The sequence below is a fragment of the Hyperolius riggenbachi genome, chromosome 6, assembly GCF_040937935.1.
Source record: "Hyperolius riggenbachi isolate aHypRig1 chromosome 6, aHypRig1.pri, whole genome shotgun sequence".
Classification (NCBI taxonomy): domain Eukaryota; kingdom Metazoa; phylum Chordata; class Amphibia; order Anura; family Hyperoliidae; genus Hyperolius; species Hyperolius riggenbachi.
The window spans coordinates 102497767-102513323 of NC_090651.1; the positions used below are offsets into that span (position 1 = coordinate 102497767).

A 15557-nucleotide genomic window follows, 5' to 3' on the forward strand; every position below is an offset into this window, starting at 1 on the left:
CCAGAGCTGTAAGGGGGCCCTCTACTACCACTTCACTCCCTCTGATAAAGAGGTCCGTTCTCCAGATCAGCTGTTTTTGTAGCTACATTCGTTTGTCACAAGGAGTAGGCAAGGGAAAGAGTATGAACATTGGGGGGGGAAATCAAAGTTTTGCTGGAGGGCCCTATGATTCATACTTACACCCCCTGCTCATACAGTTATACACTTTTCTAAATGTCTCACAAGGAGAAGTATGCAGATCAGAGAGATAAGTTTTCGCTCTTTGGACACTTCTTGCAATCTTGATCCAGGTAAATGACCAATATATAGCCAGGGAATCCACAATACCGACCAGAAAACTGCTTTTTCAAAAGCTTAGCAGAGGCAGCCTGTAGCGGAGACACTGGGCTGCCTCTGCAAAACAAACACTATTTTCCATGAACTCATTATACAATTATAAGCAGCGCTAGACATTTTCCCTGGAGTAACACTGTAATAAGATCATTGTTTGCTTGTACTTATAAGTAGCTGATATTCTGCACCATTTAACAGACAAGCAGCTCTAGGAGTTCTAGCAGCTTTGAATATGGACATAGGCTTATCTGTGCAATCTGCAATGGTACAACTGGGAAGGGCTTTAATAGGAAAATTTCACTTTAAATATAAACTAGCCCCCAAAATATAGGATTGGTGCTACACAACTCTCTTTGTAGTTTTAAGTTCTTAAAAGCAATATTTACTTTTCATCTTGCAGCCATAGAAGAATTTCCAGAATCGACAGAACTCTTGATCTGTACATTCGTTCCAGATGATTTAGGAAACATTGCAAGAGGATCAACATTGAGGGCTCGTTTCCACTGTAGCGGTGCGGAATCGCCTGGATTCCACCGCTGAAGAAATCGCATGCGGCTGCGTTTCCCCATGCGGATTTACCGGCGATTTCGCATGCGATTTCGCATGGCAAGGAGCCAGGCGAATTTAACCATGTCACTGCCTGTGTAAAGTTCCATTGCCTTTCATGCGAAATCGCCTGCGAAATCGCGGGGAAATCCGCATGACAAAGCCGCATGCGATTTCCCTATTGAATGCATTAGCGGCGATTCGCCCGCATTCCTGCCGCATGCGAAATCTGACGACCCTGTCGAGCAGATTTTTCCCGCACCGAAAAACGCCGCCGCCGCACACGTGGAAACAGCCCCATCCACTAACATTGAGTATGCGAATCCGCATGCAGTGCCCGCATGCGGATTCGCTATAGTGGAAACGAGCCCTGAAGCCAGGAAACAAGTTCACAGAAGATGGTCAAGATAACAGTTTCCACAACTCCCCTCTGACTTGTGTATCAGAATTGCTTCACAAGTATCATTTTCAAGTGTCCTGTAGCATTGTGCTAAAATGTCAGCATCATTCCATACGGTTTATCAACTGATGAATGCCACTTACAACAAATGTACCACATTACTGTACACTGCCAATTTGCACAAGATAATAAAAAAAGGCACATGCAAAATTGTCAAACATTTCTTAAAGGACAGGTGCGTCTAACCCCCCCCCCAAGATCTACTTACCTGGGGCAGCCTATCTGTCCCTTGCCACAGCTTTGGTGCCCCAGCAGGATCCCCTCTGTTGCAGATACGGACCTTGCCAGGTCAGCATCTTCTGCGCCTGCCCCATCGCGCGGCCGCGCCACTTATGCTCGTGTGGCCTGGAGCATTCTGCGCAGGCACAGAAGTACTGTACCTGCGCAGAACGCTCCAGGCCGTGAGCACGATCGCGAGTGGCCAGGCCGTGAGCACGATCGCGAGTGGCCAGGCCGTGAGCACGATCGCGAGTGGCCAGGCCGTGAGCACGATCGCGAGTGGCCAGGCCGTGAGCACGATCGCGAGTGGCCAGGCCGTGAGCACGATCGCGAGTGGCCAGGCCGTGAGCACGATCGCGAGTGGCCAGGCCGTGAGCATGATCGCGAGTGGCCAGGCCGTGAGCACGATCGCGAGTCATGAGCACGATCGCGAGTCATGAGCACGATCGCGAGTGGCCTCGCGCTCGCGCAGAAGATGCCAACCTGGCGAGGTCAGCATCTACAATGGAGGGGATCCCGGGACACCAGAGGTGCAGCGAGGGACAGATAGGCTGCTGGGGCTGGAGGAAGCCCCAGGTACTTTAAGTAGATCTTGGAGATTTTTTTAGACCTCGCACCAGTCCTTTACAGGTCAACATAACCAGAAATTGATATCTGAGTTTTATAGAGGAGCTGAAAAACATGTTGGAGTCCACAGACTTTCTAAAACTACAGAGGTGAGGTCAGCACCTGCAGAACCCCTAATGACAATCATTGATGTGCACTATAGTGCCACACTTCACCTTTAAAATGCAGAATGATGGTGGACAACAGTCATGTGACAGTAACACTATAACACTATAAGCAGTGACCAACCACCGAAAATGGAAGCCACGAAAAATATAACACAGTGGAGTATGATTCCATCATCCATTCAGACATCAATTATCGGTTGTGGGGGAAGTGACCTTAATGTATCCACTGTGGAGACAAAGCACTGGACCTGACATCAGAGCTTATGTAGAGGCATACAATTCAGGCAAATGGGATCCAAAACAAAAGCTTTACTGCAAATTATCGTAGCAGCAAGCCCTTCCGCATGTCCAACTTAAAAGTGAAATACCATAACAGATGGCAAGGCAGAAAGCCGCTTACAAAAGATAGTACCGTATATTCCGGCGTATAAGACGACTGGGCGTATAAGACGACCCCCCCAACTTTTCCAGTTAAAATATAGAGTTTGGGATATACTCGCCGTATAAGACTACCCCTCTTCCAACGCACACCAAATTAAAATAAAAATATCATGTGCTGGTGCTGTGTATGAACAGATACTGGTGCTGTACTGTATGTGTTACCCAGTATATAGTCAATTGACTTGTTGCATTGGTCAACTCTCCTTAAGTAGACTGGTCAGCTCTCCTTGTCTACCTGTTTATCAGAGCGGTATGGAAGAACAGATTGCGTTACCTCAGCAGGGAGATCTGAGAGGCGGTAACAGGAGGATAGGGCGTATCACCCGGCATCAATGACACCCGGCGTATAAGACGACCCCCAACTTTCCAGAAGATTTTCAAGGGTTAAAAAGTAGACGTATACGCAGGAATATACAGTAGATATCCATGAAAGTTCCAACCAGTGTGTAACATGGGTATTTTCAGAGCTCTCCAGGGTTGTCCATCACATGTACCACTAATAGTGTCCAAAGGAGCAGAGGAGAAAGGATCGCTACAACCACCGCTGTAAATGCCGAAGGAGCAGGAATCTCAGGTTTCAAGACATGCGGCAAAGAAAAGTATTCCGCTACACCAAGGCTGGGTTAAAAGCCATATCTTCAACTTTATTGACACATATATATGTGTCAATAAAGTTGAAGATATGGCTTTTAACCCAGCCTTGGTGTAGCGGAATACTTTCCTACTAGTGTCCAAAGCTGCATGCTTGAAATCACCACAATTTTGTAGACAAACCATCAAGTTTTAGAAACCTCAAGAGATAACGCCTTCATTTTGGGCTCAACTTGTGCAATCATTGGGCCATTTCGTGGCCAAAATAAATTAAAGAATAATCAGTCAATAAAGGTGCAATGTCCTTCATCTCCTTGCAGCCTTACATACTTGCATTGAACTTCTTTGCCCAGTGAAAAAGCACATGCTGCAGCCTAGCAATAGTGAGTATGCAAGCTCCATTACAACCAGTGTGACATCAGTAGTACGTACAACTGCACTTGTGGCTACACTACTGGCAGCTTTTTGGTAGCTAATGGCAGTTTTAATATTGTGAATGATGTGAAACAAATGTAACATAATAGGTAGGTCAACAAAAAGAATGACTACGTATATACCAACTATGGCATTCCATACATCTGTACCAGATATATATATATATATATATAGCAGACGCTCATAATAATGCAAACCTGCAGCCAAAACTGTCTTTTATCTACATTCTGACAGAGTGGTCACATTAGTTTTCATTGCTGCTCTAATTTTGTTGGGAGAGACATCCACTGACTTGCTTTCTTGGAGCCACCCAAGGTTCTGCTGTGAGTTGTGCATTCTAGATATAGAATACCTATCTGATATCAACAAAGAAGTCTCAAGCATGAGAAGACTGGATAAACCATATCTGCAACTCCCCCGTCCGTTTAGCAGCCATTATCCTAATATAAGTTACAGCGGGAGGAGGGGGCTTGGGGGGAGGCGCTACAAGAACAGAACCGCAATATTCCTGTGTCCTATCTAGGAAATATTATAAATGCACCTTTGTGGGAAAAAAAAACAAACATAAAAATTGCTGCACATACAAGACAGTAATATTGAATGCCTTCAAAGACCTGAAGTTATGATTTCTGCAGAGCACATTCCTTCACTGAACTGTCAAGAAGCATGTACAAAAGAAAATCAGCAAGACTGCTGTTTCTTGTTAGTAGTGGATGAAACCATCCAGAGCAATCGTATATAAACACTTTCTCTTTTTCAACCTTTCCAGCCATTTAAGTAAGTTGCCCAGAGACCCTGCTCTACAAAAAGGGATCCAGTAGATGCCTTCTTTGAAATGATGTGCCAGAAGACAGCAGGGAATGGAATCTACTGTCTGCAGATCCATGTAAACAGAGCACTGCAGCTGTTGTATGCACAGAAATAAATGCCATATATTTCGAATCATCAGGAACCTTGTTTTTCTCTTTTGTCTATTTCTCTTAATTTACAAATGTAAGCACACTTTCACAATATGACAGCATGTGATCTTTGGTGATAATGGTGTAACGCCGTTGCAACTCATTATTGCTCTGTTGCAGCAGTGTAAGGAACTATCTTAAAGGTGTGGCAATGTTCAGGCTTACTGGGGCCACGCTGGCTTCAATTGGAAATACATTCAGTAGAATCACAATGTGCAAAGGGATTCAGATCATCACTGGTTTGCAGTTACGCCGGTTGGTTTCAAGGTCCTGCTTGATGGGCACAACCATTAATCAGTATGAGCACATCTTTCAAATGAAAAAAAAAAAATAAATGGTATGGTCCAGGAAGATCAATAGCTTCCACTGTAAACTAAGTCCAGGCTAAAGGAATGTGCAATGTTGTAGATGTAGAGAAACAGTAGAATTTCAGACATTGTATCCAACGCTGGTACTGGTCTACATGAAAAGTTGGTTCATCATGAAGAAGGTAAGGGCTATTCAATTCCTTTACAAAAGCTGTAGGTCACTGACCACAGACTTTTTAGAGCTGGTACGAAAACATTCAGTAACATGTTCAGGACGGTAACTGATCCTTTTCAAAGGTCTTGAATTCTCCAAGCTTTCACAAGTTTACTCATCAAGATGGCAATTCCAAGACCGCGGCTTTAAATAGTCCAAATATGTGGGCTGAAAAAGAAACCGTTAAATAGTTAATGTTAATGTCTTTTCTAAGGGTTTATGTACACAGGCACTTTCTTCTCAATATCCATTGATATGAAGGCAAATTCAAGAGAAACCGGCATTAATGAGATGAATTAAGGACCTCCTAAAAATATGTTTAAACTTTAAGCTAACTGGCTTCGCCCTGTGATCAACTGTAATCATTTTTATTAGTTTGCCATAAAAACGGCTATTCCTGGAGCATTCCAGTGCTTGTTAGTGCAAGTTAACTGCAGGCAATCAACCATGGATGGAAAGGCAAGGTCAAAAAAATGTTAGTGATAAAGTTGTGGACATGGCCAAAGTAAGAAGATGGATACAGTTTGTATACATCAAACTCTAAAAAGGTACAGTAAAGTCAATAAATAAGATGAACAACATCTCTGGTACCACAAACCCCGGGTCAAGCTGTCCCTTCAAACTAGACAGCAGGCAAGAAGAAAAGCTAGTCAGATAGGCTACCAAGCGGCTAATAGTAATTTGGCAGCAGTTGCAGGAATTTATGGCACAAGTGATTCAAACATTTAGCTTGCATGGGAGGGTTGCAAGAAAAAAAAAGGCAAAAAAAGAAGAAGAAGAAATGCTACATTAACTCTTGATTGAGCTTTGGCAACAAAATGCATCTTGAAGATTCTGAGGCCAAATGGAAAAAAACAATATACCTGATGGAAAGAAAATACAACTAACTATTCAAAGAACACCATACCTACAAAAAAAGCATGGAGCTGGAAGTATTCCATACGGGATTTCCTCTTAAAGTGAACCCGAGGTGAGAGTGATATGGAGGCTGCCATATTTATTTCCTTTTAAATAATACCAGCTGCCTGGCAGCCCTGCTGATCTATTTGGTTGCAGTAGTGCCTGAATTACACCAGAAACAAGCATGCAGATAATCTTGTCAGATCTGACAATAAGGTCAGAAACACCAGATCTGCTTATGCTTGTTCATGGCCTATGGCTAAAAGGATTAGATGCAGAGGATCAGCAGGGTGTCCAGACAACTGGTATTGCTTAAAAGAAAGTAAATATGGCAGCCTCCATATCACCCTCACCCCAGGTTCTAAGGGACTAAGACACTTATGATAGAAGGAAGAATTAATGGGGCAAAATACCATTAAATTATTGAGGAAAGCCTGCTGCCCTTGGACAAGTAGTGGTCTAGGAGAAGGTCTACTTTCCAACATGACAATGACCCAAACCATGCAGCATAACTGACTACACAAGGGTTAAAGGAAAATAAGGTGACTGTTCTTGCATTGCCTAGTCAGAGCCCCAACTTACAGTGAACCCAACTGAAAACCTGTGGAATGGAAGTTTACCTTCCATCAATGGTTACCATTGCCTGAGGTACAAAAGTTTCAGACTGAAGAGTGGACAAATACTGCATGGTCCAGATGTGCAATGTTGGTAGAGAAGTAGCCTAACTGATGCTAGGTCGTAATCAAATCAGGAGTTGGTTTCAAAAAGTACTGGCACAGAGGGCCATGATCATGCACACAACTCAGTTATTTTATTAATTTCCCCAAACCATCAATATTATATCCTTCATTTTTACACTAAACTGATTAAATACATCCAGAAAAATAATATTCTTCCAGTTCCGCCTACTCACATTGTTGAGAGGACAGTGTTTCTGAGCATACCACTCCTGGGAATACAGGCAGAGGAGGACCCCCTGTCCCAGGAACAGCGACGTCCACATGATCACATTCCAGATGGGGCCTTTCCGCCGGTCATGAAGGATAAAGTTAAAGATCACTGCAATAAAGGAAATATGAATTTAAATCCATGTTCCCATAAGTCAAATAAGCACCTTGAATAGTTTATTACAAAATGTGAAAAAAGAAGATTTACTTGCTAAAAAACATTCACAAATAACCTAAACAAGGAAAGCTTTTTTATTTGAGTTTGTATCATGAAACATTTAGTTTGTTACTAATATTTTTAGGGCTGGTTCACGCCATGTTCTGCTGCAGAGTACGTATTGTGGCACCATGTGATGCCTATAATAAAAAAATACTGGTAATTTAAATTACCGATATTTTAAAAATTGACTACCCCGTAACCCATTCTCACTTGAATCCTCCCCTCCTAATTCCTAAAAGAATCCCTTCACCTAATGCGTAACCTTCACTCGCCCTCCGTTTCCTAGAAGGTACACCGCACCACTACCACCTAATGCCTATCCCTTACCTCCTCCCCTCTAAGTGCCTAATACGAACCTCCTAGCCCTTGTGCCTAAACGACTGGCAGTTGTAGCAGATCATCTAGAACCACAACTACTACTAGCTGCATTGGGTGCCAAACTCCTTGCTTGAGCGTCTGATTACCAATAATTAACAAAGGCGTCTATAAGATGCCTGCAAACCCCAGTGCCCAAATTATTTGATCCATCTGCTGCTCTGCGTTTTAGTGCAGTGGCTGGAAACAGACACGCTGAAAGTGCCCCAGCTCTCCTAATGGGCCTTTCACACTTGTTGCTTCGAAGTCTGCTGCGGAAATGTCCTGCAGCACCTATTCCCAGACAAGTGGACTGCATTACCATTCATCTGATGGGTGTAACGGTCCCCTCAGGACCATGTAATGGAGGCATGGGTGTTAAAATGGAATGCTCAGGTTTAGTAAAAAAAATATAAAAAAAAAAATAATAAAAAAAAAAACAACCTTATACATATGTGCTATTATGTCTTTCTTCTGCTCGCCACAAAAGACATTTTCTAGCTCTTTATTGAATTTGATCATTTTAGTAATTGTACAGAGTTCCAGATGAAAGCACACACAAATGTGGCAATTTGATCAAAAGCTGTTTTACTTCGGAAAAAAACAAACAAACAAAAAAAAGTGCATTGAATCTAACAAACTATCGTTGTACAGCTTTCAGTTTTCAGTAGCAGTATGTGTGTGGGCACCATCAGATTAGTAATTCCACTATTCTGGAGCATTATGCTGGCCATACACTGGCCCGATTTGCGGCCGTTTCGACAGCAGATTCGATCACTGGGATCGAACCTGCTGCCAATCGTTCGCGCTAAACGCACCCGCCGATCTGATTTCCTCCTGAAATCGGATCGGTCCGTCGATCGCGCCGTGCGGGAAAAATACCGTCGATCGCCCGCGGGTAGGAAGCGCGTCGCTAGTGGTGGCCGATCCGATCAGGAATACATTACCTTACGCTGGCTCCCGGGCAACTTCTTCGCGCTGGCTGCCCTGCTCTGTTCCTGCACCATCCCGGCGTACATTAAGAGGGCGCTCTATTTGAACTTCCTGGTCATGGAGTGACACGGTGTACGCTGGGATGCGGTGCGGGGTGCAGCGCGGAGAAGAGGACCCGGAGCCAGCTTCAGGTAATGTATACGGGGGTGGGGGGGGGGGGGGAGGGGTGTGCAGGCGGCAGGAGCAGGAGCAGCTCAACAGATTGTGATCGGTTTCAGCCTGAAACTGATTCACAATCTGTTTGCAGTAAGGGCAGCCATACGATCCCTCTCTGATCAGATTCGATCAGATAGGGATCTGTCAGCTGGTCGATCTAATGGCAAATCGACCTGGGTATGGCTAGCTTTAGAGAATCCATGTCAGCCCCTAATGGTATCATCATGCATGTTCCTATATCCTGCATCAAAGAGTCAACATTTGAGCACCCTTTTTTATTTTAATTACACTTTACAAATTACGTGACCATGTAAGAAGACAATGCAAAGTATTCCAGACAGTCACGTTTTTGGCACTATTAACTGCCTAGAGTGGCTTTTACTAAACAAGTTATTAAGTGAAGAGCAACATAGCATTAACTTTTGAACTTACTGCCGAAGCCCATAAAAAGAATGAAGAGGACAGGGTAGAAGAATCCAAAACAGATCCCCAAAGCATATTCATGGACCACAGCAGAAACGGTGAACACTGACAACATGGCTGCTGCTTTGAATCTTCTGCCAAAGAACTTTAGTAATGGAAGAGGGAGAAAAATGAATCAGATATATCATCATTATTATACACATCCTTCAAAAATCCCTACGAGATAAATGACAATTGATGTATTATGAGAAAAGAGGTTTACCAAAAAATAACTGTTTACAACCCTTCTAAAACACTTGGGGCCGGTTTTACACCGGATTTGTGTGTTGCAGTGCAAAGCCATGCTCCTGCCGCAACACACCACAGCCCAAAAAATGACAAACATATGACCCTGTGGCAGAGTAGTGGCTGGATGGTGTAATGGTTAGGGGCTCTTCCTCTGACATAGGAGACCAGGGTTCGAATCTCGGCTCTGCCTGTTCAGTAAGTCAGCACCTATTCAGTAGGAGACCTTAGGCAAGTCTCCCTAACACTGCTACTGCCTATAAAGCACGTCCTAGTGGCTGCTGCTCTGCTCTGGCGCTTTGAGCCTGCAAGGAGAAAAGCGCGATATAAATGTTATTTGTCTTGTCTTGTCAGAGTGCGCCGACAGGGTCATATGCAAAGTGTCACCCCCGCTCAGTGAATTACTCATTGCTAGACAGAAAGTATGTCACCGGGATTCCCGTCAGTACGAGCATGCGTGCCGCAATGCACCACATTCCATTGTTCACACGTACTGTGTTGCCCATTAACCCCATTATCCCAAGCACAGTGCATTCAGCGCAGTGTTTGTGATAACATGCTGCAGGCTGTGCGTCGGGATGACCACTTCCTGCCTCGCTGACTTGCATTGCCGTTGTGTTACTCTGCGGTAAAACATGGTAACGCAGCACACACTTGCAATGCAAGTGTAAAAGGGTCCTGAATCAAAATCTCTGTTGTAGAGGGAATTGGGAGAAAGTGATTATATTTGCACCACATTTGTCTGAACAGAGGCTTCAAAACACAGCACAGGTTCCACAAGAGTCCATTAATAATCCCTGCACACAGCCTAACTGGGTTTATGTGGTGCTATTTTAGAAAACACTGGAACAAAAGGTGGAGCCACCGGTTTGGAGCCTTTAACTGGTTGCTCTGGGAAACTGCTACAGTTTTTCTTTAGACATGTCTAGTAAATAGCACAAGTAGACATCCTTGTTCAGTCTGCTTTTGTAACACATTTGCCTATAGAGGTTTTATGCAACTTACCAATCTGCATCTTAAAGGACACCTAGTGTGAGATGGAATATTGAGCCTGCCATGTTTATTTTCTTTTAAACAATTCAAATTGCCTGGTTGTTCTTCTGAACCTCTCCCTTTAATACTTTTAACCATAGACCCTGAACAAGCATGTAAATCAAATGTTTGACTGAACTTGGACTTTGAGGCATGCTAATTTATGGTGTGGAATTCACACACCGCTGACACCAGACAAATCAGCAGGATACCAGGGAACTGGTAATGTTCAAAAGGAAATAAATATGGCAGCATCCATATCCCTCTCACTTCAAGTGTCCTTTAACGGAGGCTACAGTCTGTATAAGGCCTGAGGTGAAGCCAGGCACAAATACGGCAAGGCATTAGATTCTAACACACAAGATTGCTAAGGAACCCTGCAACTGATTTATTAGGAATACTGGAGCAAACATTGTGCATTTACCAAGCAAAACCAATCAGGTTTTAGCTTTTCGGCGAATCAAGGATTTTGATAAGTTGTTCTGAGCAATTTCTCCACCTTTCCTCCAGTTCTCCCTTGCATTTATCCAAGATGTACCAAATCCATAATACTGGGCAAAGATATAGGTCTTACCCAAAGGAAGTCCCGATAGGCATAGTAATACAGCCAGTCATGCACAACCACATTCCAGGTCCGATAATAGTTGGCAAATGATGTGGAATTCCACCAGTCCTAAAATAGAAAATTAGATATTAAAGCAAACCGTAGAATTGGATCATATACGATTAGGAATCCAGCCACAACTTTGTTGCTGTATCTGTATACCTAAACTTAGAACGGCTCAGGCGCAGTACTATTCTCCGCCAGAGGGAGACGGAATGAGCGCACTGCGCTTGCTCAGACTGTCCAAAGTTACGGGACGGTAGCGGAGCTGAAGAAGACGGAGGATGGCAGTGTGGGAGTGATCCGTACGTATGGGGCTGGAGGAAGCCTCAGGTATGTATAAATCTTTGAAGAGTCTTCGTCTCTAATACACTTTAAAGCAAGTCGCAAGTCTGAAGCCAAAAATAATAATAAAAGGAAACTTACCTAAGGAGAGGAAAAGCTCTATAGGACCCATTCCTCTTCTCATCCCTTCATTGCCCCGCAGGCGCCTCCATTTAAATCTCCCGCTGCGGGAGGCTTTGGCAGTCTTTGGGAGCCAGAGTGCTCCCGAAGACTGGCGGCTCTGTACTGCACACGAACGAGTGTGCAAGAGAGGGCGCTCACGTGTGTGCAGTATGGAGCGGCCCTTCTTCGGGAGCCCGAGTGTTCCTAAAGCCCACCCGCAGCAGAAAAGAGCAGTCTCCCACCCATGGGTCAGAGACTGCTAACAGGGGAGCCAGCGCAGGAACGGACGAAGAGAGGACCCAGAGCCTTCACCCTCCTTAGGTAAGTATCTGTTGTATTTGCTATGTTTCTTCTATATAGAATCTCTCTCTTCTCTCGGGCAGGGTTTTCTAAAATATGAAAATGTAGTCCATTTAGATCTACATGGTCTTTTGGATTTTTTTTTTTACTAGTAGCTGCCACTAGTGAGCGCATATAATGCTACAACCAGTTCTGTGACTGCTAGTTCCACACTTTTGAAATAATACCCTATAGGTTTAAAGGACACCTTTAACTGTAAAAATGTAAAATATATATGAAAAAAATTACATTTATTACAGAGTAAAATGCGCTATAAATTACTTTTTATGCGGTCACTTACAGCAGGTAGTAAAAGGCTGACAGATCTAACAGGTTTTGGACTAATCCATCTCCTCATGGGAGATGCTCGATATTTCCTTTATTCTTTACAAATAATTCCCTGGAAAGGTTATATACAAAGATGCCAGCCTGCCTCAATACATTTTTTGTACTCTACTTTGGTAGTAAGTGCTTTTGTAAATCAATACCTGAGAATTCCCCATGAGAAGAACTAGTCCAAAACTGTCAGATTTTCACTACCTACTCAGTGTTCTCCCCAGGCTCTTTTAGCCGGGTGGTCCACCCGGTTAGCTTTAGTGAGCACCCGGCTATCATCGGCTCACCTCCTCCTCTGCTGTAAGCAGAGTTGTGCAGAGAAGCGCAGGCCCTGCATTCTCTTATTGCGCCCCACCCAGCTTCTTTTTCATGCTACCCAGCATCATTTTCATGCCACCCAGCTGGAAAAAAAATTCTGTGGAGAACACTGCTACTGTAATTGACAGCAACACAGGAAAAAAAAAGAATTTAAAGTGCATATTACTCTTAATTTCATTTTCATATGTACAGCAGAGGTCCCAATATCCGGCATCAGCGGGAATCGTCCAGCAGACTTTCTGAAGCTCCTAGCAGGCTCCTAACTGCTTTCCGGCTTCCCCTATGCATGAAAGCCAGCGCATCAGCTGACCTGCAACGGGTCACATGACACATCCACTTGCTTGCACAGATGACGGAAGCCGCTAGGTGCCGGCTGGGTGATACAGGAAGGCTGCTAGACATCACCAGAGGCTCGGTAAGTACGGTATTTGAAATGCCTCCAAACCTGCCCAAAACTATAGTTATCCATCAGGCATGCCAGTTAGCTGAGACTTCTGGTTGCCCAAGTTCTGGATAACAGGGACTTTACTTTTTGCTACAGTTGTCCTTTAGCCTTTTAAGTCAATAAACATCTGACATTTTTATGGTAAATTCTCTTAATAATTGGAATTTGCTTCCATTCATTTTACCCATGCCTCTCGTAGGTTGCTTCACTGTTATTTATTTACAAAGTACCAACACAACATGTTATGCATCACAGCTCAATAAATCAATACAGGATGTAGATAATCATGATGGGACAAACAACAACTTGAAACAGAAGACAAGGACTCTGCCCTCTGGGTTACAACCTACCTATCCACTACTATTCAGGGAATGATCTAAATGAACTATTAAATAAATAAAATGGTCACAAACTGACTTAACAGCACACGTCCACTCCATCAATTACACAGATTTAATCTAATCTCTCTGGCACAGCCAGTTAAAAAACATGAAATGTTTTAAAGTGCATCTGAATGATAGTAAACCTATAAAACTACACATGTCAGCATTGTGTAGTATGGGGTTCTTCTACTTGCCTGTCTGTCTGTAGAGGTGTGAATCCCTCCACTGCACTGCTCTGCCTCCTGTTCAATGATAAGCAGTGCATACTCTGTTCACACTATGCTCCCCGGCTAAGCACAGCAGCTGGAGCTGAGAGCATTCTAGGCATGCACACCTGGGACGTGCCGCTCATGCACAAGTAGGACTTCTCATGTATGTATGAATGCCCAGAACACGTCCAGTTGTGCACAGAGTGCAAGACAACAGAGCATGCACCACTACATGTAAATTGCTCTAGTTGGAGACTCGAACAGAGGTCAGAGTAGCGCAACAAATGGTACACCAGCCAAACCAATAGACAGGTAAGCATAAGGACCCTATGCTATACACACCAGCAGGCTGAAATGAAGTTCAGAACGTGTGAAATCCCTTATGGTCAGGGCTGTGGAGTCGGAGTCGTGGAGTCGGGCAATTTTGGGTGCCTGGAGTCGGAGTCAGGAAAAAATGCACCGACTCCGACTCCTAATGAATTTGTAACTGTAATTAAAATAGAAAATATGATAAAATGTTCTATTTCTCAGATAATAGTCATTAAAAATAATGTATATATACAGTATATACACAGTAATAGCTGTGCTTAGTCCACAAAAATGAAATAAACCAATCAAAATTAGTTACTTGTGCTGCTTCAATAAAGTAGTCCCCGTATTTTTAAGGTCAGATATACACATCTGATTGTGACTGTATATATGATGTGTACACAGGAATCTGTTATATATACTAAATAACATCTATGCTGTAAGAATAAAGCCTGATGTGTAGCTATGTCTCTAATAGAGATGGTCAATGAGATGCAAATAATTCTGCATTGATGCTGATTTATGCAAATGTATGCACCCCCTTTGCTGATGAAATCAAATAATTTGATATGTTGTTAAAATTTGGTTTGGTGACTACAAATTAAAGGGTACCTGAGACGGATGAAAAGTAAAGTTTTATACATACCTGGGGCTTCCTCCAGCCCCCTTCAGGCTAATCAGTCCCTCGCTGTCCTCCACCACCCGGATCTTCTGCTAGGAGTCCTGGTAATTCAGCCAGTCAGCGCTGTCCGGCCGCATGCCGCTCCCACAGCCAGGAACATTCTGCACCTGCGCAATAGTGTGTGCATGTGCACTACGCCCGACTGGCTCAAGTACCTGGACTCATAGCAGAAGATCCAGGTGGTGGAGGAGGACAACGAGGGACTGATTATCCTGAAGGCGGCTGGAGGAAGCCCCAGGTATGTATAAAACTTTAATTTCATCTGTCTCAGGTTTACTTTGTTACACAGTAGTACTATACTCTACATATGCACTCCCCACAGAGCTGCAGAGAATCCACTGAGAATGCTGTGCACATGGAACACAGGTGTTGTCTGTTTACAATCTCCTCATTCCCCTGCAGAGTACCTGCACATCATTCTTACATGTACCCACACTTACATTGCCTAGGGCCTGATAGATGTTCTTTGTTCCGGCCTGTACCTTTTACAAGTACTCTTACCAAGGACTAGTTTTAGTCTAAAGGGAATAAATATAGTAGTCTACATATCCTTCTCACTTCAGTGGTCTTGTAAAATTCCTAAGCGTTGGCAGTTAAGAGATGAATTTCATGTTACATACTTTAATTCAACAAAATTGTAATATGCAAATTAGAGGAGTCGGAGTCGAGGAGTCGGTGGAATCCTAAACTGAGGAGTCGGAGTCGGAGGATTTTTGGACCGACTCCACAGCCCTGCTCATGGTGGAAGGTTTGCTGCTCTTAGTAACCAGTCAGATTCATGTAAAAGCTGAGAGGTTGCAATAGGAAACACAAATACTGTTCGTATAAATGAATCCCCCAAAAATTCTATTAAATAATTTTAGTCCAAAATACGAATAAAGGAGTTGATCTGAGAAAGTTTAATGTTAAAGGACAGATGCCTACTGTTTTGTATG

General features: G+C 43.6%; 1 protein-coding gene across 1 annotated transcript in view; it reads right to left on the bottom strand.

Annotated features, from left to right (window-relative positions):
* Positions 1-3463: 3463 nt before the first annotated feature.
* Positions 3464-15557, bottom strand: part of SOAT1 (sterol O-acyltransferase 1) — a 94409-nt gene continuing 82315 nt past the window's right edge. Inside the window, exons 13-16 of the mRNA XM_068242583.1 lie at positions 11125-11223; positions 9243-9378; positions 7054-7199; positions 3464-5408 (exon numbers count right to left, since the gene is read on the bottom strand). Coding sequence (XP_068098684.1) covers positions 5352-5408; positions 7054-7199; positions 9243-9378; positions 11125-11223 — 438 coding nt within the window. The 3' untranslated portion in view covers positions 3464-5351. The remainder of the gene's footprint in view (positions 5409-7053; positions 7200-9242; positions 9379-11124; positions 11224-15557) is intronic.